At 52.5% G+C, this 24,622-nt stretch overlaps 1 protein-coding gene across 3 annotated transcripts in view; it reads left to right on the top strand.

The window, feature by feature from the left end:
* TRIO (trio Rho guanine nucleotide exchange factor) overlaps nucleotides 1-21,315 on the top strand; it is a 390,266-nt gene extending 368,951 nt beyond the window's left edge. For all 3 annotated transcript variants that reach the window (XM_060092734.1, XM_060092735.1, XM_060092733.1), the window contains exons 46-57: nucleotides 1,075-1,266; nucleotides 2,448-2,625; nucleotides 4,926-5,722; nucleotides 9,610-9,857; nucleotides 11,369-11,507; nucleotides 12,333-12,360; nucleotides 12,559-12,721; nucleotides 13,004-13,125; nucleotides 14,495-14,573; nucleotides 16,288-16,488; nucleotides 19,039-19,177; nucleotides 19,759-21,315. In XM_060092734.1, the coding sequence (XP_059948717.1) occupies nucleotides 1,075-1,266; nucleotides 2,448-2,625; nucleotides 4,926-5,722; nucleotides 9,610-9,857; nucleotides 11,369-11,507; nucleotides 12,333-12,360; nucleotides 12,559-12,721; nucleotides 13,004-13,125; nucleotides 14,495-14,573; nucleotides 16,288-16,488; nucleotides 19,039-19,177; nucleotides 19,759-20,313 (2,841 nt within the window). In that variant the 3' untranslated portion in view covers nucleotides 20,314-21,315. The remainder of the gene's footprint in view (nucleotides 1-1,074; nucleotides 1,267-2,447; nucleotides 2,626-4,925; nucleotides 5,723-9,609; nucleotides 9,858-11,368; nucleotides 11,508-12,332; nucleotides 12,361-12,558; nucleotides 12,722-13,003; nucleotides 13,126-14,494; nucleotides 14,574-16,287; nucleotides 16,489-19,038; nucleotides 19,178-19,758) is intronic.
* The last annotated feature ends 3,307 nt before the right edge of the window (nucleotides 21,316-24,622 follow it).

Here is a 24,622-nt window from a genome sequence, read left to right on the forward strand (position 1 = left end):
GCGGGGACCTTCCTCTGCTCAAAGCCCAACGCCTTGTGGCGGGAACAGGCAGGACTCTGCTTTGTCTCTTGGGCCCTCTGCTGCTGCAGGAGCGGAGTTTCCTTCCCTGGCATGAGGCGTAGTGGAAAGCAGGGGGCCCATCCTGCTGTCATCTGTCAGCCCTGGGAGTTTGACCCCAGGGTCACCGTGCGCATCCTTAGTCTACAGACTTTTCTATGAGTTGACAGTCTACTCAGATTACGTATTACCTATTAGTATCCTAAAGATATTCAGAACCAGAAGCCTTTCTTTTTTTTTTTTTTTTTTTTTTTTTCAATTTGACTATTGAGTAAGGAGACGGGAAGGTTTTACTTTTCTTGCCTACTGTTTTGCTAGAGATTTGGGTTTAACGTGCTAGTGCTGTGGTTCTCCAAAAAGCACACACAGGCTCTCCTGGAGAGCTTCTGAAAACCCAGGCTCCTGTGCTTTTGTGAGCGGGTCCCGCCGGGGTGCTGGTGCCACCGGGCCGCGGACCGCACCTTGAGAAGCATTCTTCCACTGTGAACTAGATCCTTAGATCCACTGTCAGTCTTTGACCGTAACTGAGGCCAGTGATTTACACAGAGGTTGGCAAGAATTTTATTTAGATGATTTTTCTGTTTGGAGCTAAGACCTCATTTTAGTGAAAGAAAAGTTTATGCTGTATAAATGAAGACAAGGAAAATATATTTAAAATGTAGCATTCTAGGGCTTCCCTGGTGGCGCAGTGGTTGAGAGTCCGCCTGCCGATGGCAGGGGACACGGGTTTGTGCCCCGGTCCGGGAAGATCCCACATGTCATGGAGCGGCTGGGCCCGTGAGCCATGGCCGCTGAGCCTGCGCGTCTGGAGCCTGTGCTCCGCAACGGGAGAGGCCACAGCAGTGAGAGGCCCACGTACTGCAAAACAAAACAAAACAAAACAAAAACAACAACAACAAAAAAATGTAGCATTCTGTGGGAGGAAAGCTAAAAAACAGAAAACAGAACTTCCTGTGTCTTAACTGCGAGTGCAATGTTTTCTTCTCCTGTTTCTCTGCCCCCTTCTCCGTGTTTTAGGGTAAAATCGTTGCCCAGGGCAAGCTGCTCTTGCAGGACACGTTCTTGGTCACGGACCAAGACACGGGGCTTCTGCCTCGATGCAAAGAGAGGCGGGTGTTCCTCTTTGAGCAGATCGTCATTTTCAGTGAGCCGCTCGATAAGAAAAAGGGCTTCTCCGTGCCAGGATTCCTGTTCAGGAACAGTATCAAGGTAACTTGGGTTTGCCTGTTTTCTCATGTGTTAACGCACGTACCCATCACGCTGATAAACCGTTTCCTTCTTAATTATGACATGTCCTGATCTTCCGTTTATTAACTATTTAAGAGTTTTCTAATACGTTTCAGAACCTTTAAATTCACTCCATCTGTCTAGGTCTGTATTCCCCAGTGGCCGATGTCTTACACATGTGGCTGCAGCGTTCATTTTTACCATAATGAGAAGACCTCATCTTGGTTAGTGTTTGTGCTCCATCTTCTCTAGGACCATGTAAAATTATCTAAGTTCAGAGGGTAGCTTACCCAGGGTCTTCTTCTCTTCTGCATTCAACAAGGACCTCCTCTGCCCTCAGAGCTGGGCAGGGGCTGTAGGGATGGACAAGGTAGGTTGTCTTGCTCTCTGATAGAAGAAAAAGACAAAGTGACTGCAAATGGCCCTGAGTCTTGTAAAGGGGGCAAACCAAGAGCGAGACAGAGGAGGCCTGAGGTCCCAGCAGGTTGACCTTTCTAGTTAACTGTTGAAGCTACTAGTTAAACCCCTGGCCATCCCCATGTACCTGAGTTAAAGGAGTCATAAAAAAGCAAGACAGTGACTTCCGAGGCAGTAAAAATGGCAGCTCAACCAAACAGTGGTGGTTTCAGTTCTGACCTAGGATGAACTTCACTTTGCACTTGACCAGTGGAAATAAATGTACTTTAGTTTTTTTATCGTGGCACCTCGTAACATAAAATTTACCATCTTAACCATTTTTCAGTGCACAGCCCATTGGCATTAGGTTTGTTCACACTGCCGTGCAGCCATCACACCATCCATGTCCAGGACTCTTTTCATCTCGTCAAAGTAAAACTCATCCGCATTAAACCCTAGCTCCCCATTCCATCCCCCCAGCCCTGCAGGCACCCTTCTACTTACCGTCTCGGGGAATCTGACTCCCCTAGGTGCCTCATCTAAGTGGAGTCATAACAGGGTTGTCTATGGCTGGCCCACTTCACGTAGCATAATGTCCTCCAGGCCCACCCATTTTGTAGCCTGTGACAGAGTGTCGTTCCTTTTTAAGGCCGAATAATAGTTTTGTATATACAGACTGCGTTTTGATTATCCATTCACCTGTTGATGGACACTCGGGTTGCTTCTACCTTTTGGCCATTGTGACTAATGCTTTAATTTTTTTTAAGGTGAGTTGCCTTTGCCTGGAGGAAAACGTGGAAAATGATCCCTGTAAATTTGCTCTGACATCAAGGACGGGTGACGTGGTGGAGACCTTCATCTTGCATTCATCCAGTCCAAGTGTTCGGCAAGCATGGATCCATGAAATCAACCAAATTTTAGAAAACCAGCGCAATTTTTTAAATGGTAATGTGTGTTCTTACTGGGCGTGTGTTTTCTTTCCCTAATGTACACATTCCTATTTCTCGTCTCTCCCTTATCACACACGACTAGGAATGACAGGACTTACTGAGCACTTACTGTGGACCAGGCTCTGTTCTAAGCATTGTCCATATATATTGCTTCATTTCATCTTCAGAACGACCCAAAGTGGCAGGTAATGATATTATTACCATTTTATAGATGACGAAGCTGAGGCACAAAGTGGATTCGTAATTCACTCCAAGTCCCACGAGTTGCTGGTGGCAAAGTCGAGATTCAGAGCAGCCATGTGCCCCTCACCACTTTACTGTTCACACTGTCCCACAGGCTCTCGTACCACATGTGCCCAGAGCCCTGTCCTGGGAAAGAAATGCATGAGAAAAACTAAAGCAGCAGATGTCATTGGCCAGAGATGTTGGAGACATTCTTGCGTGCAACTTTAATATTTGTGCTTGACCGCCTTGTACGTCTACACCACCCGCCTCATTATAAAAACAAGACATCTTTTTTCCTTCCCACTTCCATGACATGAGTGATTTTAGAGGAGCAATACAGTAATAATACAGTAGAACACAGGACAGTAGTAAGGTGCCAGCCACCTCAGGGAAAGGCCTTCTCCACAGGGAGAGTGACCGCACAGACCTTATGTTGCAGACAGTTCGACTCTATATTCCTGACCTGAAAGTGCTGGCTTCTCTTGGTGGCCGCTGACTTGGACTCTGGTTTTAATTGGGTGATGAGTGCAGAGCGTCAAATTCAGTGAGAAGCTAGACACTCATTCAGTGTCGTGTCCTTGTCCTTTTCTCCATGTCCGTGTTCTGTGTCTACACCCCGGTCCAGTGGGACGCTGTAATCTCTCTGTCACATAACACCACCCCCATACCTCGAGTGACATTCCGGAACACAGGCACTCAGTGAAAAGTCAAGGTCACGTGGCATTTTTGGCCAAGGGGTCATCAGCCGCCCGGGTGTTAACTCCAGGCTCCCGTCCAGACTGTAGACTGAGCATTTCTTCCATGTGCAGTTAGAACTGGATGGCTGGGGCTGGCCGGGGTGAGGGGGACGGCTCCTGTGCATGGAGAAAATAGTTTTGCTCCCATGGCTGAGAGCGAATGCAGGTCTCTTGAAATGGGTAGCTCTTAAGTGCTGCATTGAATGCCAGTCCACAGCAGGTAACTACTGGGAAATCTCTAAACTTTGACCATCTTCTTTCAAATAAAATGAACTGCCTCCCGAACTGCAGGCATGAGTGGGCCGTGCTGTTCACGTTTCCTGGGCACTCAGTCTAGAGACTGATGATACCGTTCCCGAGAGCTGGAGGAGGTCGGGAATGCAGCGGGCTCTGGGCCTGCTTCCCCACTTTGCTCTCCCGTTCGTCCTGTGACCAGGCGCCACAGCCAGCCCAGAGCTTGTCAAATGTCATGGCTCCAGAATGCTCCTTCACATCTGCCTGATGCCTCCCAGGCAGGAAGGGGCTACAACTGGTTGTCGTACGTCTCAAAGGTTTTAGCTCTTTAAGAATTTGTGTTAGTGTTTCCGTATATCTTATTTGGCGTGTTTCCTGCATTTTCCTGCAGATGATGCTGTAACTGAATCACTAAAGCCCGGAGATGGGACAGTTTCACGACCCACAGGGGGATTTGTGGAGCTCCTTCCCTTCCCGGGGTGGTCTCTAACACCACCTCCGCGTGGGGTAACCCCCAACCAGGTTCTTCTTTGCCTAACTGCTCCCTGGTCTAACGAAGACCTTTGCGGCAGCTGGGCTAAGCTTTCCCAGCGTGGGAGCCAGCTGGTACCAGTGGAGTCCCAGTTGAATCTTCCCTGGCAGCCCTGGGCCTCACCGTTGACCCTGGCCATCTGCCTGGGATGCTCCAGGCCGATTCCACTCCTTTTCACTTGGCGGAGACGCTAAGGCTGTGCTGGCTGTCCCTGGGCGGTAATCTTCTCCCCCCGGCAGCGCACCTCCTCCATCACCCTGCAATTCTGCTCCCTCCCCCCTCCCACACGCAGATGGCCCTAGACGGGCCAACTCGTTCATGCACAGGAGAGTAGTTAAATTTAAGAGCTTTGCTTTTGCCTTCCCTGATGGGTGGTGTCAGCCTGCTGCCTGGAGGGTGGGTGGGTGTTTCTGGATGACGGTGACTGGAAGTTGGTGGCCACCCTGTGACTTGACCCTGGGCCATTAAGCCAGCGCTCCCTTTCCGTTCATCGTGCCCCCTTTTCCCTCCGCCCCTGTGACCGTCCTTTCCTCGGTGCCCTGACTGAGTCTTTTCTGTGTCTTGCAGCCTTGACATCACCCATCGAGTATCAGAGGAACCACAGCGGGGGCGGCGGCGGGGGCAGCGGTGGGGGCGGCGGCGGGGCCCCCAGTGGCGGAGGCGGCGGCGGCGGCGCAGGCAGCAACCACAGCGGCGGTCCCGGCAGCTGCGGCGGCCTCCCCAGCGCGAGCAGAAGCAGGCCCTCCCGGATCCCCCAGCCTGTCAGACACCACTCCCCCGTGCTGGTCTCCTCTGCAGCCTCGAACCAGGCAGAGGCAGACAAGATGTCAGGTATGTCCACTCCCGGCCCGTCACTGCCTCCTCCCAGCAGCAGCCCCGCCCCGGAGGCCAGCCAGCCCGCTAGGGCGCCCCCCAGTGGAGAGCCCGAAGGTCCCGAGCGAGAAGCGGAGCCGATCCCCAAGATGAAGGTGCTGGAGAGCCCCCGGAAGGCGGCCGGGAGCGCCGCGGGCGCGCATCAGGACGGACTCGCCAAGGAGGCGCGGAGCGGCCCGGGCTCCTTGCCGCCGGGCAAGCCCAGGCCCGGGGCCATCTCGCCTCTGAACTCGCCTCTCTCCGCTGCGTTCCCCTCTCCGTTCGGCAAGGAGCCCTTGCCCCCCAGCAGCCCCCTGCAGAAGGGGGGCTCCTTCTGGAGCTCCATCCCCGCCTCCCCCGCCAGCCGGCCCGGCTCCTTCACCTTCCCGGGGGACAGTGACTCCCTCCAGCGGCAGGCGCAGCGCCACGCGGCCCCCAGCAAGGACACGGACCGCATGAGCACGTGCTCCTCGGCCAGCGAGCAGTCCGTGCAGTCCACCCAGAGCAATGGGGTAAGAGCGCCCGGCCGCCTCCGCCCGCCCGCCCCGCTGCCTCTGTCCCGCGGCTCTTCTGCTAAACCTCCCGCGTGGCCGCCGCTGTCCTCATACTAACTCCGGGCCCCCGGCCGCCGCGCTGCGGTCACCAGCTCCGTCCGTCCTGTGCCCTGGCCGCGCGGACACGCGGGGACGCCTTCTAACCTCCTGCTCCAGCCGGCGGACGGCGCGCTCTCATCTCTACTAACTCGCTCCTTGCTTTGTTTGTGTCTCCTTAATACGGGAAAGCAGATCATTAACCTTCCGAATGCAGCATCTCTAAGCCTCTCACGTTTTCCGAGCAGCAGCGTATCTGGGAACTTCCTCTCTCGCCCCTGCCTTCCTCGCACACTGTTTTTAGGGGGGTCCGTGCCCCTGCTGTCTACCTCCTGCGTCAACTGAAACCTGTACACTCTAAGCTTTCTGCTCGTCGCTTGGTTGTGCCCTTTTATGCCTTAAATTAATCTTTGCAGCGTCTTTGACTCATCTGCTGAAAAAAGAAAAAAAAAATCCCTCAAGAAATTTCCAACAGCAACTCAAAGCAAGCTAAGCTGACACAGTGGGGGGAAGGAATCTCTCCAGTGGAAGTATTTCCCCCCCGCCCCCCCCCCCCAAAAAGAAAGAAAGAAAAAGTTTCACTGTGAAAGGGAGAGAGACTGCTTTAGGGCCCCTGGATGTTGGGCTCTGGCCGGCGGCTGGGAGCGGAGGCGCAGGCAGGCTGGATTCCCAGCGCCCGCGCTCTGTCCGGCAGGGGGCGCAGTGCGGGCTGCGGGCGCCGCGGAGCGTCGCCGGTCACTATCCGCGTTCTCAGCAGAAGGGTTACTGGGGGGTCTTGGCCCCCATCCTCTGGCTTCCTCCCTGTCCTACCCAACTGCTTCCCACACGGCAGTTGGTCTGACCCGTAACACCTTCCTAAAGTCATGCGTGAGGGAATAGAACTGTTCTGATGCGTGTATGTTTGATCGCTTTATAAAATTTTTAAATACATTTCCCGAAAAGGGTCTGTGTCTCTCTTTATGAAAAAAGAAAGGAAGCAATCTGGCTTTTGCATGTCTCTCTCTTTCCTCTGGACTTCCGTTAATGCCTTGTTTGGGTGGACGTGGCCTGATTCGTGCCTCCTATTTTTTGTTATTTATTTTGTTAACCTCGCTCTTTAATTGAGGAAGAGATTGAAAAACGGGTCTTGGTACATATACCCTGTCGTCTTATTCTCAGAAATAAGCGGTCGGGGCGGGCGTCCTCTGCGGTGGCCGTCTCCAGCGTCCCGGTCGTGGTGCCTGACCGTGTCCTGCAGGGGGTCCTGGACCCCCACCTCCAGTTAGTTCTGAAATGCTACGTGTGCAGGTGAGCGTCAGCATGGTTTCAGCCAGAGGAAGAGACGCAGAGGCCCAGTGATGCTGCACCTGCCAGCACCTGGTTGAACGTTCAGGGTGCAGGCGTGGCCTCGCAGCCGAGACCCCCTCCGAAATCGGCCAAGGGAGCAGCTCTTCAGCCCATCCTAACCTGGACGCTTTCCCCTAAGCGCCACCCGCCCCAGCGTGGGAGCCCGTACTGGTCTCTGTGCCCCCCCGTGAGCGTGTTCGGTTCGTGGCCCTGCCTGGCTCCTCCCGGGATGATTTATTCTGAGGCCAGCACCGTCGCATGCGGCACACATTCTGGCAGGTTTTAGGTCGCAAAAGGTGCCTTTTATTTCTGCCTCTCACTGTTTCTTATGTGGTTGGTAACCTGGAAAGTGAAACTGCCAGGGAGTCCAAGTGCCTTACAGAAATGCCCTGGAGGCCTGGGAAGACCACGAGAGGCTTAGCATGGGCATGAAAGTGTCCTCTAGGACTCTTAAGTTTTTCGGTTAAGAAGAGCTACCGCCCTGCCTGCTCCCCCCATTCAGACTGTCTTATCCCCCTGACGGTCAGCAGCGGCCTCCTCCCTCCTTGTCTGCGTCCGTGAAGCTGTCTGCGGTCACAGCCCAGCAGCTGTGCCTAACCCACGGCCCAGGTCCTTCTTCCTCCTTTAACACACGCCTTCTGGAAAGTTCTGCTGAGAGCAGGAGTGGAGTGAATGTGGATCAACCCAGGCAGTGACTGCGCCAGGCCCCAAACGTGGACGCACAACCTCCCTGCATCCGCCCACCCAGGCAGCAATAGAAGTACAGCCCTGCCTTTCTCTCAGAGGCCGGTGACCCGTGCGAATTCCTAACCTCCGCTCTGTAAGGGGGTGGTGATAGTGCTCACTGGCATTAATTGAGATCGATTTTTAAATGCCTCATACTTAGATTGGTATATAGGAGGTTTTCAGAAACTACTAATAGCTGTTATTATCGTGGCAAAATACTCACATTACGAGACAAATGGTGGTACGCTATACGATAAAAAAGAGCCGTGCCACAGAAGTTGGTTTTGTTTACATTTTCTAGCAAATGTGGCTTTGTAGTCTCAACACTATTGGGTGTTGCTGTAAGTCATGCTAAAAGGATAAAATTGCATGAAGGGGTGTGCACAGGCCAAAGCCCAACGTGGACATCCATGAGGGACAGGAACACGTACCAGACTCCTCAGCCGCGACAGGACCGAGAACCTGGCACTCCAGTGTATTTAACTTCACCACCCACTGTGGGCCTAGAGTCCTGGCCCCTGGAATTCCCAGCACACAGGCTCCTTGACAGTGGTCAGCCGTCTACTCCGGTGTGTCTCAGTAGCCCAGAGCTGTCAGGCGTATGGCGAGGTTTCTGACAGTCGCGTCTACACCGACCCAGGACCTGCCCCAGACATCCGAGAGACCAGCGGAGGGAAACAGCGGAGTCCTGGGAAGCCATGAACGGCCAGACGGCATCTTCGGTGGGAACCCCTGAGGACAAGCTAGTGGGGCGCCTGACACCATTTCCACATCCCAGCTGTTGACAGAGGGGGTTGAACAAGATGTAGCTCAGGATTTGGAGGTCTCAGGTTCCTCCTCGTCCCCTGGAACAAAGGGGTCACTTGGTAAATGACAGCTTGGGACAAACACCATTTGTGTTTCTTCTACTCAGCAGCTAACACCACTCAGCTTGTGAACCTGAGTAGATGGTCTTGAGAAATGATCTGGCTTTAACCTTTGCCATCTTGCCCCATTGAGTGAGTAGTTACTGGACATGTATTGAGTGCCTGCTATGTGTCGTCACTGTGATGGACACTAAAGACACAATAGTGACCTGAAGACATTGAGTACCCCTGGGACTCCAAGATAAGGGGACGATAGGCTTTCCCACGCCAGGGGCTGTCCCCGAAACGTGAGTTGTGAGGCCAGTGGTGTCCACAACTGAATGCGATGCTATGCCGTCCCCATGACGGCCGCACCTTCAGGACCGTTGCATCATCACGCTCACAGGAGGACCCCCGGCCCAGGGACACAGACAGGAGGCAGGGCAACTCTCCAGGACAGCAGGACAGTGGTTGGTCTGCTTTTCAGGTGTCCCGCATTCTTCCTTCAGAAGGGAAGAAAGGTGGAAATGATTAGGGATGCCAGCAGCATGACAGTCACAGTGACAGGACTGTGACATAGATGGAACCCAGCATGGCCTCAGCATGAGGATGAGCCATTCCTCCGATGGTGCAAGGAAGATGGGACTGAAATAACCAAGCTTCCAAAGTAAAGTGTCATCATCACTGTGACTGTTTTTTTTTTTTTAGATCGTTCCTAAATTGCTTTCTAGAGAAATCCTGATGGTCAGTTACTGAAAAAGAGGCACCAAGTTAGCTAAAGAATGTGGAGGCGTCCGTCCGGCGGGCCCTGCTCTGGGCCGTCGTGCCGTGGCGCACGCTGACGAGCGACTCCGTGTCATCAGATCCCATTTCAGTTCCCCTCTGCCTTTTTGTTCATCTTTCCCTCTACAGAGTGAAAGTAGCAGCAGTAGCAACATCTCCACCATGTTGGTGACACACGATTACACGGCAGTGAAGGAGGATGAGATCAACGTCTATCAAGGAGAGGTCGTTCAAATTCTGGCCAGCAATCAACAGAACATGTTTCTGGTGTTCCGAGCCGCCACTGACCAGTGCCCCGCAGCCGAGGGCTGGATTCCAGGCTTCGTCCTGGGGCATACCAGCGCAGTCATCATGGAGAACCCCGACGGGACTCTCAAGTGAGTGCCTGGTGGGGCGGCTGTGGCGGGGCGGGGGCAGGTGGTGCTGAGCACAGACGAGGCATAGAGGCCCTGGGAGGGTGAAGCCCATTGAGAGAAAGCAGCGCTGTGGTCTACTGAACCAGGTCATCTCTGTACACAATGTGGAACCCCACAGTGAAGGTGGGGCGGGCTCCATCTCTCAGACCTTTTCTGATGGGTTCTTTTAATAACCTGCATTTGCACACACATAGCTTTTTTAAGCCACTAGACAGAGCATCACGGTATTTTAGTTCCCAGAGGTCTTGGGTGAGGGGTGAGGACTCTCCAAGGGCCCCTGACTCGTATCGGGCGTGCTGAGGGTGCATCATTGAAGATCCTCGTCCCGTAAGCTTCAGCTAAAGATCCGTGTGGTGTCACTGCCAACGTGCCTTATGCATACTAGGTTACTTCAGTCAAGTAACTTGAGACCAATTTTGCTGCGTTAAACATTACTTTAAAGAAAACGGAATTCAGGGGCTGGTTTCAAACTCTGCCCTTCCCTGAATCTCACTGGCTGTAGGAGACGCCAGTCAGATGGCTTCTGGCAGTGGAAGCATTGCAAAACTGTGATTTTTAAGCCTCCAGAGGCTTCAACCCAAAAGGCCAGACGGTGGTCACAGGCGGTGGTCACGTTCCTCTCCAAGCATGGCAGTACCCCTGGTTGGTTTGCAGCCCAGACTGGCAAGCCTTCCAGCACTGCCCCAAACCTCTGGGCTAAGCACCTACACCCCATGGGGAGTCTAGGCTTGAGTTCAGGCTACAAAGTGCCCATCTTCCATGACGGTCCCTTGTCCTGTTTCTCCTTGATACAGAGATATTTTATTCTAGTACATTGTTCAAGAATCCCATTTTATACTTTGTTTCCTCAAAAATATTCTTAGGCCCTGTATTAGGGTTTTCCAGAGAGACAGAACCAATAGGGTGTATGTGTGGTCAGCAGGTGGTTATTGTAACCATACAGTTGTGGAGACTGGTGAGTCCAGACCTGCACTGTGGGTCAGCAGGCTGGGGGCCCAGGAGAGCCAGTGGTGCAGGTAAAGTCTGAAGGTATTCTGCTGGAGAATTCCCTCATGCTCAGGGAGGCTGGTCTTTTTTTGTTCGACTCAGGCCTTCAACTGATTGGATGAGGCCCACCACGCTATGGAGGGCAGTCTGCTGCAGTCTACCAGTTAAAATGTTAGTCTCATCCGGAAACACCCAGAATGACGTTTGACGAAATATTTAGGTTCAGTCAAGTTATACCTAAAATTAACCATCACAGACACCTTTATATTTAATCCTTAAAATTTGATTTAAGAAACTTGGCTTTTATCTCTGGTCATTGAGAATCGCAGAAAAGTTTTCCTTCACAGAGATCACTGTTCCTAAAGGAATCTCAGTCACCCTATATCCGCATAAATTGGACAGTCCACTTTTCTCTGATGCTTTCAGGAATTGTTTGCTGAACACCAGGAAGGCGTAATACTAACAATGTGTTGTGGTCCCGCTAGGAAGTCAACATCTTGGCACACAGCACTCCGTTTAAGGAAAAAATCTGAGAAAAAAGATAAAGACGGCAAACGGGAAGGCAAGTTAGAGAACGGTTATCGGAAGTCTCGGGAAGGACTCAGCAACAAGGTATCTGTGAAGGTGAGCAAGGGTGCCTCCAGGAACCTGTGCTCCTTGGGGAGCACGCAGGGCTGGTGCCGGCCCAGGAGGAGCCGTCGCGGACCTGGCGCCCAGCCTTGCCTGGCAGCAACCCGCCTCCCTCTGCCCTGTGAGCAAACCCACAGGGCTTTGTAGGGGGCTCTCATGGGCAGTGTGGCGCAGGTATGCATACATATTCTGAGGAACCGGGTATACGGGTAAACCCCTGAGCGGGCGCATGTGTAGCTTACAAAGAAGGCTGCTGGATTCCCAGAGGGAGCAGACACTAGGACCTCAGAAACAGACGGAGCACAGAGCAGCTGTGGCTCAGACCACAGGGGAAGTGACCAGACACCGAGGCGCAGGTTCACTGCTGCAGCAGATTCCCTCGGCGGGTGCTTCAGTCCACTTTACTCCTGTAATCAGATTGCCTTAAACCTGTGCAGGTTTTGCCTGGGGAGAAAGGAAATATCTCCTGAGGGGAACTCGAGGCCCCAGAGTCAGGGCCCTGGCCATTCTGCAGAAGGGGGCAGTTCAGGGATCTGCTGGACTCAGCCCATAGGATGAGTAAAAGGGACTTCTCTGAGTGTAAGCAGCATTTGTGCGTCTGTGGGTAGGAAGAAAAGTCTCTCCTACATCTGTGTGACACGAAGCCTTCCAGTGCATTCAAAGGCAGTCGGGCGTCTGGTCAGTTTTGATTGACACGCAGGCAAACCAAGTCGTGTTTCCTCTCATCTTTCAACAACAACCGTAGCCCTAGAATAGAAGCAGTATATCTCAGAGTAGCTCGTGTATCTGGTTAATAGCTGTGCGCTTTTTCCATTTCAGCTTCTCAATCCCAACTACATCTATGACGGTGAGTTCTGTTCCTTTTCTTGTAGACTTTAGAGGGTAGGTCTACGGGGCATTTCAGGACACTCGAGTGTAGCCTGTGGACGTGGGTGTTCTGTGGAGCTCTGGGCCTGGGCAGCATCTCGTTCATTTGTTGGGGGAGGTTGGTGGGCACAAGAGGGGCGGCTGGGTGACCAGCGTTACTGACCCCTTTCTCGCGCAGTTCCCCCAGAATTCGTCATTCCCTTGAGCGAGGTCACGTGTGAGACAGGGGAGACCATTGTTCTTAGATGTCGGGTCTGTGGCCGCCCCAAGGCCTCGGTCACCTGGAAGGGCCCTGAACACAACACCTTGAACAGCGATGGTCACTACAGCATCTCCTACAGGTGAGGGAAGCCCCCTCGGGGGTCAGTTTCACAGGCAGTGAGCATGACCCCATTCCACTGGGACTGGCGCGGCCGATTCCGTGGGTCACCTCTGGCCCTGGGACGTCTCCCGTGAGGGAAGGTGTCATACCTGGGTGTGCAGCTAGGATTGAAATCCCACTTGAAATTGCCCATCAGCATTTGAGCTCTTCATTTCCTATGACCCCGAAGGAGAGAGGTCGGGGGGCTGGCGGCGGGGAGAGCTGAGCCTTTCTGAATGCCGTGTGCCCTCCTCTGTGGCAGTGACTTGGGAGAGGCCGCTCTGAAGATCGTTGGCGTGACCACTGAGGACGACGGCGTCTACACGTGCATCGCCGTGAACGACATGGGCTCCGCCTCGTCCTCGGCCAGTCTGCGGGTCCTAGGTGAGCTGCACCCCGAGCCCCACACGCTCTCGATGTGGCCTGAGACACGTGACGAGTCACTCGGGGGCTGCACGGAGCAGGCCAGCCTCTGGGACACCCGGGCGGGTCCCCTCGGGCAGGGGAGGCACACGGTGAGGCCTTCCGCCCACGGCCACTGAGCGTGTGAGCGTCTGGTCCAGCCTCCAGGTGGGAGCAGGCCAGCCTGTACTCCTAGCTCTCAAAACACATTCTCGTCCCCAGCTTCTCAGTTGTCCGATTGTTCAGTTGATGCTTTAGCTCTAAGAGAAGCTCTTCTCAGTCAGTTTCACGTAGAATAGAATGGAAAGAAAGGAAAGATGGGAGTGTGGCTGAGCCCCGAGCAGGCTCTGTGCCCGTCCTAGACCGTAACAGCCCTTCCAGAGGGTGTGTCGTCCCGCCCTTCCATGAGCGCAGGGCGACCCTGGTGGGACTAAAGCCCTTGCTCTCTCCATGGCCAGCAACGTCTGATCTCTCTCCTCAGCTAAACCCGGAGCTGCTGGCAGCAGAACTCATATCTTAGGCCTTTTAGAATTTCCTGTAGATGCGCTTGACGTATGTAGATGCTTTAGTGAGCAACACAAACTGGCTGATTTCCAGCTACCATTTCACAGGAGGCCAGCTGTGCGAGCTGTGCAGTCCAGGGCTGCTGAGATTTCTCCTGGGTCCTCCAGCTGCACCAGGTATAGGATGCAGCCTCCTAGAATGACAGTTAAAGAACTACAATAAGTTAAGTAAATTAAACAAAACCAATTTTTTAAAACTATGGTAAGTAAATAAATAAAAGGACTAAAAGATGAATTGAGTCCAGGAGTGCCCTGTGTGTAGACAGTAAACGGAATTGTCTTTAGAAGTTTATATGCTGTATATCTTAATCCCATATATTTTAACCTCATAAGTCAAAGAAGGGAAGGGTTCTGGTTTTTGGATCACAGTGCAGGAAAGGAAGATAATTTTGAATTTGACAGTAGAGAATCACCAATGTTCTAATTTTTAAGAGACGTCACAAAAAGTATACAGGTGATTTTTTTTTTTTAACAAATCACTGGTGAAAGCAAAGGAACTTAGGGAGATAGAAGGCCGTTCACAGGAAAGGTCTTACGGAAGTGCAAATGGGAAAATAATGGAAGAGCAAGTGTGTGTTTATTTCTGTCACATAAATCCATCTTTGTCTCATACTAAGTCCCAGCTCAGTGTGGATTTTATACTTCTGGTGCGTGTGCATTTCCACAAGCCTCCGTTCAGACGCTCAGCAGCCCGGGCAGCTGCCACATTGGACAGTGCAGGGCTCTAGTCTCCTTCCCCGAGAGGTGCCCCGTACACCAGGCTCAGGGAGATGCTGCCTTTCTTGCAGGTCCAGGCAGTGATGGCGTCATGGTGACGTGGAAAGACAACTTTGACTGCTTCTACAGCGAAGTGGCTGAGCTCGGCAGGTATGGTGGAAAACCCGGAGCACCTCCCGAGATCGCAGAGTGAGAGACACGACTCTCTAGGAGCCCACAGAGAAAGTTCAGTGGCGGGTTTTGCCAGCAGTTGGAAGTTAGATGTATTACATCTGAAATGTAAGCTGTAATTGCCTGTTGGTATTAAATGCCGAGGAAGTGAGGAGGAGATTGCCAGTGCAGGTTCCAAGAGAGAATGAAGGCTTAACACCGTGAGCCGTCCGGTGATGTGATGAGTCCACTTCTGCTCCGTGTCCAGAGCAGCACCGGCTACGCCCTGTTCTTGGGAGAATCCAGGGAAGAGTCACTCACAGCCCTTCTCGTGGCACATTATTCTCCTCTGGAACCCAGTTGAGAGGGGCTGAATGTGTCCTTCAGGTCTCGGCTGTGCCTGGAGATTTAGGGTCCCCCTGCATAGACCAAGGGGGGGCTTCGACAGAGAGGGGCTCTTCCTCTCCGGACGGCAGCCAGGGCTCAGGCGGTGGCTCAGCGGTGCCCTTGGTCACCCTGCTCCTTCTGAGGTGGCACAACTCAACCACACGTCATGTCGCGTCCCGTAGGGCAAGAAAAAGGTCAGAAGCATGACAGCTGAGCTTGTCCCCGTTAAAAAGCTTTCCGAGACACCCCCCCCCCCACCAGCAGCAGCCTCGTACACTCCAGTGGCCATTCCTGGGTCCGCTGGCTCCAGGGATCCATGCACACGCCCGTGTGGATCAGCCCGAAGTGCCTGTCCGTCATCTGTCGCCGCACGAGGCTCAGCCCTGCTGTCCAGAGCAGCAGAGATGTATCACTTTGTGCGACGTGCCCCTGACCGGACAGTTATTCTTTGGTCCCTCCTGGGCTTGGTCGGCTGGCACCCCCATGCCTCACCCACGTGTCTGTGGCCTCCCTCCACACAGACGTTCACCCTGGGCCTCCTCGTGTGATGGCAGTCGCAGCCTGGGAGAGCAGAAGCAGAGGCTACAGCCTCCCAGGGCCCAGCTTCAGAAAGTAACAACCACACTTTGTCCACATTCTGTGGACGCAAACAGCCACCCGCCAGCCCAGATTCAAGGGGGGAGAAAGAGACTCCGCCTGTCCGTGGGAGGAGGGGCAAAGCAGTGTGCCCGCCTTCCTCCCCACAGTCTGCATTCCCCAGGCCCCAAATCTCATCCCACCGTGGCAGCTGGCTCAGGCTTGAGGTCCAGGATCTTGTTATCCGGATCCAGTCGAGGTGCAGCCGAGGCTTCCTGAATGTGGTTCGCTGGGTGCAGCTCCAGAGACCACAAACTAGAGATGAGTTACCAGCCCCCCGACTCATATCCTGCAGCGGCAAGGCAGACACAGTGAGGACAGTAGTCGCCCCCGTCGAAGTGGGGGGCATGGAGTGCCCAGGAGCCACCTAGTAGTCCGTTCCAAGCTTCTTCACGCGACGAGGTTTTCACGAGAGCGAGGTGGAAGCCGCCTGGTACATCTCACGATGTCACTGCTGCTCCATTCAGCAGCGGGAGGAAGTCACGTGGCTGTCCGTAGCCAGACGGAGGCCCCCTCTGGGAGGAGAGGAGACAGGACAGGACAGGCACAGGCACAGGCAGGCTTCCTTGGGGCCGTCGCGTGGCTGCAGCCCTTAGGCCGGTGGCTGGGGAGGCTGCCTGAGTTAGAAGAGTCTTTTCTCCGTGACACGCTCAGAGTCCTCTGAAAATGACCTTCTCCACCTATCTTCCAGGGGCAGATTCTCTGTCGTTAAGAAATGCGATCAGAAAGGCACCAAACGAGCAGTGGCCACTAAGTTTGTGAACAAGAAGTTGATGAAGCGCGACCAGGTCACCCACGAGCTTGGAATCCTGCAGAACCTCCAGCACCCGCTGCTCGTCGGCCTCCTGGACACCTTCGAGACCTCCACCAGCTACGTCCTGGTTCTGGAAATGTGCGTACACGCCAGCTCCCTCTCCCCTTTCTAGCACTCGGCCTCAACTCCAAGTGGTCTTGCTGTTTATTCTCTAAGAAGTATAGAAATCAGGATTTTAGGATTCACAGAACTTCTAAAAAAGCACGTCTGCTCTCAGAGACCACAGTTCTAGAGCTTTCCAGCAATGCTAGAGGGAAGTATAGCTGCCTGACGAGGAAGCACAAACCTAGCATCAAAATGCTCCCCACCCAGGCTCCCTCGGGGGTCTCAGCCAACCTGGAGATGCCCCTGGTTCCCCGAGAGGCCAGGCCTCTGCAGACCACAGCCCTGCTTGTGCTCTCAGGCTGACCTGGTCCCATGTGTCTGCCCAGCTGGGCGAGCCCGGCTGGTGGGCGCCTGCAGTGGGCCGGCTGAGACCTGCTCGTGTCTGGTGCTTCAGCATCCAGCTCTGCCCTGGGGCCCGTCCTGCCCCTCCAAGGGTGATTAGAATGGGAGCGTAGGTGCGCCCCCTGGAGGGGGGTGGCTCCCCCCAGGGCAGCCCGCTGGTCCCCGTGGTACTTGCTGGGCCCTGTGTACCATCTCAGGAAACATTTGCGTCGTTTAAAGATAAAGTGTGAGACCTCTGACCCAAGAGCAGGGGGCCTCAGCCTGGGGACATTTTACCCCCAGGGGACGTTTGGCAAAGTCTGCAGACGTTTTGCTGGTCACAGCTCACCGTCCCGCAGGGCACAGGGCAGCCCTGCAACAGAGGACCGTTGTCCCAAAGTATCAGTAACACCGGGTTGAGAAGCCCTGCCCTTAGAACATTCTGGTCTCTCTGAGACACCTCATCATGCAGCTTTGTTGAAATTCCTAGTCCTCCTTTTCAGGGGGAGTCATTTCATACGTTTCCTTGGATTCATGAGTCCGTTTCCATCGGCCGGAGCGCCATCTTTTGTGCCGTTTCCTAGCTCTTGACACGTTGTTGGGAAGAGTGGGCCTGGCAGGAGGACCAGCCGTGGAGCCGCGTGGGGCGCGGTCACAGGGACCGTGACCTCCTCGCTCGCGGGGACTCCCTTGAGGCCCCGCACCCCCCATCCCATTGGTCACATCTGTAAAGAGTCTCGAAGGGCCTCCGTGTCCAGCCTTCACAGGTGCAGCTGCTGCAGGCCCCTCGGCGCCAGGTCGAGCCTCAGCCTCGCTCCCCGCCAACCCCAGGGAGGGGATGTTTCGAGGATGTCCCCGCCCAGGGCTCCCGCTGGAGCATCTCTGTGGGCCTGTCCAGCCCTCTCTGCGGCCTAGCAAACCTCCCAGATGGCGGAGGGAGCAGGAAAGGCCTCCGCCCTCCCCAGCCGCCCCCAGGGCTGGCCATCCTGTGGGAAGGGCAGGTTGGCGGGCCTGGGGCTCATTTCTCAACCTCGGCTCCCGTGGACGCTCAGCTACTTGAAGGATCGTTATGGGGCTAAAACGATGTCCAGGCAGAGGCCTGGCCCCTGTGGACCCTCGGTACCGGGGAGGGTGCTTTCTGGCTCTAGAAGCTTGGTGACTAAAAGCTTCTGCTCATCTTCCTCAGGGAGTTTCAACAAGAAAGAGAGTCCTACAGTCCTTGTCAGAAATCTTCTGCAGGACCTCGCTTTCTGGTTTACATTTTCAGAGCGTTCAGCTGTCATTTCTTTTCATTGGAAACTAGATGGTTTGGCCTCATCATTGCTGTTAATAGGGTTAATTTTCGTAACAAACTACTTACTACCAAAGTTCCCTTGATCACTCGACGTTACCAAACAGGTGGCTGATCTTTCCATAAATTTCTGTTCTACAAAGAGGGCAGCCTAGCCCAGTGTCCAGGGAGGCCGGGGCCAGACCACCTCATTGCAAGCCTAGCCTTCCCTTATGAGCTGTGTGACCTTGGGAAAGTTACATACATTCTCTGTGCCTCCGTTTCCTCATCTGTAAAATGGGGACCATAAAACACTCTTCCCAGAGAGTTGTCTTGAGGATTAAGTGAATTGATAGAAATCACTTAGCCCCTGGCACAGGGCTGCTCTGTATAGGTGTTTTTTAAATGTTAAAAGTAATTTCACGGTAGGAAGACTTTGAGTCCAACGTGAAGCCCTCACTGTATTGTCTGTGTCTTAACGTTCTCTCGTTCAGCCGTCACATGACCCACTTTCCAGATGATGAGACGAAGGCTTGGGGAGGTGGTCTCACATTATCCCCTGCTCCAGCAGGTACCTGCAGAGCGCCTGCTGTGTGCCAGGCACTGCCAGGCAGCTTGCCCAGGTCTTGTGCTCACATCCAAGGGGCAGGGTTTGAGTCAAGCCTGCTGGGGGCGGGGTTGGGGAGCCTGGGTGCACCCATCTGCGCCTCCCAGTTCCCTCTGTGGGTCCAGATGCCTCGTTCCCCACTTGTGCCTCCACAGTGAGCTTAAAAAGAAATTGCCCTCTTGATCCCATCCTGCCTCCAGGTAGAGGTATGATCCCCAAAAGCTGACAGAGCAGTGACAGTGGGGCATGGAGGTGATGCGTATATCGCAGGAGACGGGTCTAAAGTGACCGACCCGCACCGTAACGCGCATTCCTCCCTCTGCAGGGCTGACCAGGGGCGGCTCCTGGAATGTGTGGTGCGATGGGGAAACCTCACGGAGGGGAAGATCAGGGCATATCTGGGGGAGGTTCTGGAAGCCGTCTGTTACCTTCACAACTGCAGGATAGCACACCTGGACCTAAAGGTTAGTGGGGCCCCGGGGACGGGGAAGCCGAGGGACCCCAGCGCGGCCACGCGGGATGCAGAGCCCACTCTCGGCCTGTCCTCTGAAGCCAGGCCAGCAGCCTGCGGGGACTGGGGACCAACACAAGGGGTGGGAAATGGGAGCAGTGATTTCTAATCTCTGTTTTTAAACGTTGGATATACACAAGCAATAAAGTAGCAGGTAAACGTGTGAGGTCTTCAGACATTTCTTGCGATTTCAGGGGCTCCCTGTGAGTGTCGCTGGGTCGGGGCGGGGCTGGAGCAGGGGGACGGAGGCGGGAGGCGGAGGGTCGCGGAGGGTCGCTGTTGCCGGGAGGGAAGCGAATCCCCAGCTTCGCTGGCCGGCACTGTGGAACACAGCAGCTGCGCGTGACAGTTCCGGGGAAGTCGGGGCAGCTTCTCCTCTGTGTTGCCTCTCTGTCCTCCTCCCGAGGGCTTTGTCCTGTTTCACATGTGGACGGTCGGCGCCCGTCGACCTCGTAGGTCCCTGGTGAGCCTCGCACCTCAGCTTGAGGTTGGGGTCGCTGGAGGGGATGACGGTTGTCTTGTCCTGTCTCCTAGCCCGAAAACATCCTAGTGGATCAGAGTTTAGCCAAGCCAACCATCAAACTAGCTGACTTTGGAGATGCTGTCCAACTCAACACGACCTACCACATCCACCAGTTGCTGGGGAACCCCGAGTTCGCAGCCCCCGAAATCATCCTGGGGAACCCGGTCTCCCTGACCTCGGACACGTGGAGTGTTGGAGTGCTGGCCTATGTGCTTCTCAGCGGTGTGTCGCCCTTCCTGGACGACAGCGTGGAAGAGACCTGCCTGAACATTTGCCGGCTAGACTTTAGTTTCCCAGATGACTACTTCCAAGGAGTGAGCCAGAGGGCCAAGGACTTCGTGTGTTTCCTCCTGCACGAGGACCCTGCCAAGCGTCCCTCGGCTGCGCTGGCCCTGCAGGAGCAGTGGCTGCAGGCGGGCCACGGCCACGGCCACGGCAAAGGCGCGGGCGTCCTCGACACGTCCAGACTGACCTCCTTCATTGAGCGGCGCAAACACCAGAACGATGTTCGACCGATCCGTAGCGTTAAAAACTTCTTACAGAGCAGGCTTTTGCCTAGAGTCTGACCTATCTTGAAGTCCTTTCTCATTCTCTTTCACCTGCTGATCAGCTGTTCATTTGAATTTTGAAGAGAAACACAAACCAACATAACTGATCAGCTGCCGTACGTTCATCGTGTGAAATTGCATTCCGAGTGAGCTGTGCTCGGCAGTGCCTGGGACTCGGGCTGCAAGCTGTGCTGGGGTGGAGGACCTTCTCGAACACTCTGCGAGGGCAGAGACAGCATTGCTGTGTCACAGTCTTTTATTCAGGTTTCTGCAAAAAATAAAAAGAAACTTTTTTAAACGAACATGAGTAGAATTTTGCAAATTTAACATTTTCCAGGATTCCTTCAAGGAAGCGAAATGCCTATGTTCAACCACTGGTGTTAACGAACAAAACAGAGATACTGGACACCTCTGGGGAAGACCCCCGCCCCAGCGGCGGCCGTCTCCGTGGCCTCGTCCAGCTCGGGGTCCCCCTGGCTCTGAGCTTTTCCAGCTGCCTGGTCTGTGTGCCTCTGGCCCCGACGCCAGACTAGGCTTCTGAAACGTGCATTCAACCTCAAACTTTTGCATAAAAATAGAATGAATCGTTTTGCTCTGATGAAAAGTAGGCCTTACTTGTATATAAGACTGGTCCTGCCTTCGGTCTGTCCTTTACCCCCACTGCCTTCCCCGCCCCCCGGCCCCCGCTCCCCGTCTCCCACCCGGGGCTTCCTTTGGGGGTCCAAGGGGTCTGCCCACCCACCGAGGACATCGGGTTGGCTCCTGCCCCTCCGCCCCTCCCCACACGTCCCACCCCCAAGCCGTCAATCAGATTGTTGAGCAGTATACAGTCAGATGAAAATACTGTAAATGCACTCATTGGGGTTTTTTTGGTTTTATTTCATATCATGTGCAATGTTGTGGCTTTAACATTTTATGCAACTATTTATGAAGACCTCTGTTGTACCTGTAATAAATATATAGAAAAAGCACATACTTCGTACGGTGAGCTTTATGGTTTTGTGCGTGTGTCGGGGGGGGTGGGAGGGGGGTCTTTGCCCTGTGCCATCGGTTCAGAGAGACTTAACTCTTCGTGAAATTTGTCAGTTTTGAGGACTGTAAAAAGTGATTTCATACTCTGAATATAAAACTGGATAATAGGATAATGTTTTAAATTTTATTATGCTATTATTCAGAATGCCAAAGTATTATTTTTTTTTTCCCAAAATCAGTCTGGACATTTCCTACTTTTTAGACTTTTTGACATTCAACTTTCTGTACAAAAATTGGCTGGATTTTGAGCTTTTGGTAAGAAATAAAAGCCAATTAAGCACTAGCCGCCTTGAGGCTGGCATTGATGTCTGTGGCACTGTGGCAGAATTCACGCTGGTGTGGGAGGCCCTCAACAAAAGACGCTGCGTTTCTGGGCACGCTTGAATTTTTCTGGATGTCTTTTTATCCTCGTTATGTGAAATACACTAAAAAAAACAAAAAACAAAAAAAAAACAGCCCGCTTCCCAAGCCAGCCAGACACCTGGGTCTTCAGCCATAAACTGGCATAGTTGAGCTTTGCAGCTTCCAATGTATTTTATTTATTCTTTTGTTGGGTTTTTGTTTGTTTCTTGTAAAATTGTACAGAAACTTTTTAAAAGAAATTGGATTCAAAACTGGATGTGTATTCGTAACCTCACAACTTTTATTTGTGTATTGTTTCTTTTATTATTTCAGTTAAATTTTTACATTATTTTGCATGTATATTTCTTTGTACAGAGACCTTACATGTTTACACAGTATGATGTGATGTAAATATTTTATTTTGCCCTCAGTTATTTTAAAAAATTAAACATATTTGCCTGATGTTTGTGTTAGGCCTTTTATTCAAGTTGGTCACTATTGAGTCAAAAAGCGAGATCGATGAGGGAGAGACTGAAGGAGAGGCCTCTGGTGGGTCAGGGGAGGGGCGTGGGGAGGAGAATATTCTGGGTTGGGAATCCACTGTAGGCCGCCAGAAACGGCAGTCGGTCATACCCCTGCAGACTGGTGCACAACCCAGACTCAGAAGACACTGGCATATAAACCAAAATGTCAGCTGACTGTTTACAGAGAGTCTGCACTGGTCCTGGTTAGAATAACTAAGGTACCCCCGGTTCTTGATGAACACATAATCAGAGCAAGGGGAAAAACTGTTGCAACTTGGCCACAGAAAAGCAAAATTAACGTTGTTCAGATGTATTAAAGCACATGAAACACGAGGGTCCAGCACCTGCATTAGGAACAATCCCAAGAACCCACACCTGCGAAGACCCCCCGGTGGGGGCTTCTGCCTGCTTCTGACAGTAGGTCATCTTTCCTGATGACCACTATCATCTCTCTTGTTCTGATTCCTTTTTGCTTTCTTTTTTGACTTGTTCCCCCTGGGATCATGATTCTTTGCTCAGCACACTATAAAGGCTATATTTTTCATCTGTTTGATCCTGAAGGTAAGACAAATGTGAGAGGATGACGTGTGCTAAGACCCCAAGTCCGGGCGTGGGAAGCTCGCTCCCCCTGAGGTGTGTGCTTCCTCCCGGGTGCCAGGACAGCGACGCTCGGTGGGCCCTGGAGGGACAGAAGTGCAGGGTCAGTCCTAATACGGCGTCAGGCCCCAGAGGGAGTCCTGTGGCCACCACGTGGCACACCTCAGCAGCAGGAGCGAGGCAAGGGTCTGCTGTTTTTTAATCGGACACTTGTTGAAGGAAGTAGTTATGCCTGTGGGTTAGCAAAGCATCTCACGAGTGAAAAGTGTCCTATCATGATCACTACCTAGATTTCTCAAATAGCAAAATATTATTCTGCATGTTTCTCTCTCTCTCTCTCTCTCTGTCTCTCTCTCCTCTCTCTCTCTCTCTCTCTCTCTCTCTCTATATATATATATATATATATATATATGTATATGTATGTATATGTATTTTAATCCAGGCATTCTCTAGCTCTAAAGGAAAAAAGATTACCGGTATTTTTGTGCAATAAATTATGAGTATCATCTTAAAGTCATATCCAAAGAATATTAGACCATTGTAGACCATTGGAAGGAAAGGCCTTTCAACTGTACATCTTTGAGACATAACTGTAGAGACAAAGAATCCGTGGGATTGATAGGTCGCTCTGTGTGTGAGTGTGTGTGCGCATGATTCAACTTAACGAAAAAGAAAGTACACAGACCATAAGTAAACAGCTCACTACATTTCTATACATGTTTGTACCTGTGATCACCACCCAGAGCAAAATAGTCCAATATTTCCACCATCCCCCAGAACATTCCTCCAGCCCCTTCCCAATAGGTCCCTACCTGCCAGAGCTGATGGCTGTTCTGATTTCTATCACCCATGAATTCGTTTGCCTTTGAACTTCACGTAAGGAGGATCATCTAGTATGTGCTTTTCAAAATTAAGCTAAACTTTTTGTTGTGAGATCACTGTAGTCACATGCAGTTGTATGAAATGTACCCTTGGCCGAGATTTCCCCAGTGATAACATCTTGACAACTCTTAACCACTATGTCACAACCAGGATTTGGCGTCACTTCAGTCGAGGTGCAGGGCATCCCATCGCCACCAGGATCCCTCCTGTTGCCCTTTTCTAGCCACACTCACCTCCCTTCTGCCTTTAACCCCTGCCAACCACTGATCCGTTCTCCATTTCCATATTTTGTCATTTCCATAATCTTACATGAATGGAGTCATATACTCTATAACCTGAGATGGATTTTCTCACTGAGCATAATTCTCTGGAAATTTACCCAGGTTGTTGTGGGTATCGAGTTTTCCTTTTTATTACCAAGTGGTATTCCACAGTGTGGATGTACCATAGTTTGTTTAACCATTCACCCATTGAAGGACGTCTGAATTTTTTCCAGCTTTTGGCTGTCACAAGTAAAGCTTCTATGAACATATGTGTACAGATTTCCGTGTGAACATACATCGTCATTTCTCTGGCATAAATGTCAGACAGTTGCCAGATCGTATGGTAGTTGCATATTTCATTTTTGAAGGTTTGCTAAAATGTTTTCCAGACTCTACCATTTTACATTCTCACCAGCAATGCATGAGTAATCCAGTGTCTTCAGATCTTTTCCAGCATTTGGTGTTGTCACTGTTTTGGCCAAGGATAGAGGGGGCATTCTGACAAGTGCATAGTGACATGTTATTGTGGTTTTAATTTGCGTTTCCCTAGTGGCTAGTGATGTTAAACATTTTCCATGTGCTTAATTGCCATCTGTTTATCCTCATCTGTGAAATGTCTCTTCGTGTCCTTTGCCCATTTTCTCACTGGAGTCTTTGGCTTTTTATTGTTGAGTTTTGAGAGTTCTT

The sequence above is a fragment of the Mesoplodon densirostris genome, chromosome 3 (genome assembly GCF_025265405.1).
Source record: "Mesoplodon densirostris isolate mMesDen1 chromosome 3, mMesDen1 primary haplotype, whole genome shotgun sequence".
NCBI classification, from domain to species: domain Eukaryota; kingdom Metazoa; phylum Chordata; class Mammalia; order Artiodactyla; family Ziphiidae; genus Mesoplodon; species Mesoplodon densirostris.